The 3683-nt window shown below is 29.8% G+C and overlaps 1 protein-coding gene across 1 annotated transcript in view; it reads right to left on the reverse strand.

The window, feature by feature from the left end:
- Window positions 1-554: 554 nt before the first annotated feature.
- Window positions 555-3683, reverse strand: part of LOC107479237 (probable flavin-containing monooxygenase 1) — a 3923-nt gene continuing 794 nt past the window's right edge. The window contains exons 2-5 of the mRNA XM_016099382.3: window positions 2874-3111; window positions 2252-2427; window positions 1718-2076; window positions 555-1182 (exon numbers count right to left, since the gene is read on the reverse strand). Of these exons, the coding sequence (XP_015954868.1) occupies window positions 828-1182; window positions 1718-2076; window positions 2252-2427; window positions 2874-3111 (1128 nt within the window). The 3' untranslated portion in view covers window positions 555-827. The remainder of the gene's footprint in view (window positions 1183-1717; window positions 2077-2251; window positions 2428-2873; window positions 3112-3683) is intronic.

Genomic DNA, 3683 nt, shown 5'->3' on the forward strand with positions numbered 1-3683 from the left:
TATTACATTTTAGTTGAATAATTATATGAAAATGATATACAAATTGTCAAGTAAATTTTTTGTAAAATATTTTTAATATAATTAAAATACTTTAAATTTAACATTAACTTACATCTTATCTAATCAATATCTAAATAATATAACATTTATTAAAATACACTATATAATATAAATAATTTATCCTTCCAATTCTATTAGAAAAAGAGAGACATTTTTAATTCTTGCTTAACATTTATAACAAAAAAACTGATGCGAAATTATATTTTATAACAAGTGAATTATAAATTAAAAATTAATAGAAGTATTTTGCGAAAATATGCTCTAATAAATTATTTAATTTTTACTTACTATTTATAACACAAAAATTTAATATGGAATTGATTTTTTTTTTTAATGAGAAGTGAATAGTACATAAAATTTAATTGAATTTTTTTATTGGAGATGCCTCTAACAAACCAAAAAAGAGTTATAGGCTGTAGGCCTCTAATAAACCAAAAAATAGTTCTGGCCTGGCGTGCCAAGTGAAAGTGTTGAAGCAGGGTTTCTTTGTAGAAGGCTAGCAACTCCAATCGCAACACATCCATAGAAACAAATGGAAACACTCAAGCTTCAATGTGTCAACATGGACACACCAGCTTATCATTAGACCTGGGCATAATAAGAACCCCATTATGGGTTCAGTAATTACTCAGTACATTAGCCACTCAATACTTCCTCTAAACTTCATTATCATACAACAAATTCCTAGAATAAAAATAAAACCAAGAATCGCCAGGTCAAAATGTTGAGTATAGTAGATTCTCACATAGCAAAATCCTTCTAAGTTCTCATCGTTTATGACTAAGACCAACATAATCTTTCGGTCCATATGGTTCAAACAACTCCGCAAAAAGACCCTTTTTTCTTTTGTGGTTACACCCAATGTCTTTACACAATTGATCATTATACCAAATGCCACAATTTGCAATGCACGATTTCCAATAATATTCACCAGCATGTAGTTTCATATTATCATCCCACACCTTGACATCCTTTTCCATTTCAGTTATGGTTGGAAGCTCAATGTTTCCATCCAGAAAATGTGCTAGCCACTGGCACCTCATTTCAGAGGAATATAGATTTGATAGGCTCTCAGCATATCCTATTATTGCCAATTGAGGAATTCGAGGGTGAATTATCTGCCTGAAAGTAACACATCAGAGAATTATTTATATAATCTATCATTGTTAGTTCATCATACGGTTAGTGACAGTTATTGTCAGTGTGAGTTTCTGTGCGGGCAAATCAATTATGAGTCTATTTTTGGAGTTAGTTGTAGGTATTAACTCTGTGTATATAAACTAGTTTTAGCCTTTTTAATAAAAGAGAACCACTTCATTTTTTCATGATTCAATTCTCTAATTTCTAAATCCTTAATAATTTTTAAAATCATGTGTGTTTGTTCATAAAATACTGATTTAGTAATACAAAAAATGTTCATATTTCACTTTATACACATTCAACTGACAAGAAAATTAATCAAAATTATTTTGTTAGAAAGAAAATCTACTATATTGATGAGAAAACAAATTATTTGAAATACAATGAATAAATAAATAACTGAAATAACTTTTTTCTTTTGAAAGAAGCAACTAAAACAATTTACAAATTCTAAATAAACATATTAAAGCCTTTTCCAAAAATAAAAGGCCCATTTTACAATGGAGCTAATAGTTACCTGTAGAGGGGAAGAGATGAAGACTTTGAGCCAATGATGTATTTTTGGAACACATGTGATTTGAATATGCTTTGGAGTTTTTCATCACCTTTGTAACCTGTAGCAAGAATTACTATATCAGTTTCTAGTGGCTTGGCTTCTCCATTAATGAGTAAACCTTCTTTGCAAAATCCAAAGCTTTGTGATTTCTTTATGAGAATGGATCCTTCTTTTAATTTGTCATAAAAGTTCTCAGCAAGCACCCCAATACGACACGAAGAGATTCCTTGAAGAATGCTGTAACTCGGCACCAATCCATACTTCTTCATTGGAAGCCTCCATCTCAGATATGATTCGGCCACTTTCGCCACTCCCCACCTCTAAAAAACTTAATAAATTAACTGGAACCATCAACATAATAATTGTTTTTCTTCTCTTCGTAGGCATAGTTTTGTCAGGTATTGATTTGACAATCAAAATTAAAACGCTCAAAATTCAGCTCTAAAAAAATATAAATATTATGTGTATTTGCCACAGCTTTCAAGAGAATGTTACCAATGGTGAAAGCAGAGTTGCCACAAGGCTAAGTAGGAAAGACTCTCCAGGCTTGTGAACTAAAAGCTCAGCAAAACGATTTGCATAAAAATATTCGATATCAATTCCCAAAATGTTGAGTTCTGGGAAAAACCAGTGAGCAGATCTTTGGATCATTGTGCAAGGATACTTGACTCCTAATTGATGACATGAAAGAGACATCAGAGACAAGATTTGTAATTTGTAGTGCCTAAAGATATAATTTCATCCAAATCTATGTTAGATGTATATCAAAAATCGGTCATCAAATCAGTCACTTATATAAAGTATATATTAAAATACAAAATATATATTAAAAATAAAATAAACAATCATGAATTCATATACAAACATATAATGACTGATTTAATAACTAATTTTTTATGTACGCATAGCATTTTTGTTCTGGATATGTTTAGTCTAGGAATAAAAATAGGGTGAAAACATCTATAAAAGAGTTTGATTGGTATACTTACACCAGGATATCATTCATAAAAAATTTCACCTTATTATTATTACTTGAACTAAACATGACAGAAAAGTGAAGTTTTTCACATTTAGATGTGGTGAGAAAATATGAACAACAAAACAAACATATTCTAACCATTTGCATGTGCACATTCAGTTGCAATATCAATAGCAGATTTCTGTGAACCAATTACTGCAACTCTCTTATCTTTAATCAACTCAGCAGCAATCTTATTGTCTAAAGCAGAGTAGTCCATTGAATGCAAAACCTTGCCTTTGAAAACTTCTGGGCCTTGTCCAGGAGGGAATAGGGGAATGTTAGGTACACCACTATATTTCCCAATGCAGAGAATAACAAACTCAGCCTCATACACCTGCTCAATTAAATCTTTAGCTTTTATGTATTGTATATTACAAGAATGAAGAATCCATTGCGCATAATGTAGGCGTATACTCTGCTACAAAACTTTTTTTATTCAAGAATTTAATTTCAGTCGAACTTGCAAATCATTAGACAAATACAGAAAACAATGTCTACTTCCACAAACTAAACGTGGTATTAGATTTCACCTGCATAGACACATATATTATTATATTATGAAGTTCAGTTACACTCTATTTCTTGATAATTAATAAAATTCACGTCAATTCTTCTTTATTTCTTACATTACATATTGACTTTCTTTTTAACCTAAAATCATAACTATCGTTCTATTCAAAGTCCAAATTAAAACAATTATATTCGAATATTTTAAAATTTCATAAAGGCGTGACTCTCTCCAGACTGATTATTCTAAACTTATAATTTTAATCCAAAATTACAAGTTAAATAAGAGAAATATCTGCTACTAGAACCATTCATATTATTAGTTAATTAATCTTTCCTAAAGTTTTGACAATAGTACACTCAATTTTTTTGTAATTTTAAAATATAATTCTAAACACC

This window comes from Arachis duranensis, chromosome 3 (genome assembly GCF_000817695.3).
Source record: "Arachis duranensis cultivar V14167 chromosome 3, aradu.V14167.gnm2.J7QH, whole genome shotgun sequence".
NCBI classification, from domain to species: Eukaryota; Viridiplantae; Streptophyta; class Magnoliopsida; order Fabales; family Fabaceae; genus Arachis; species Arachis duranensis.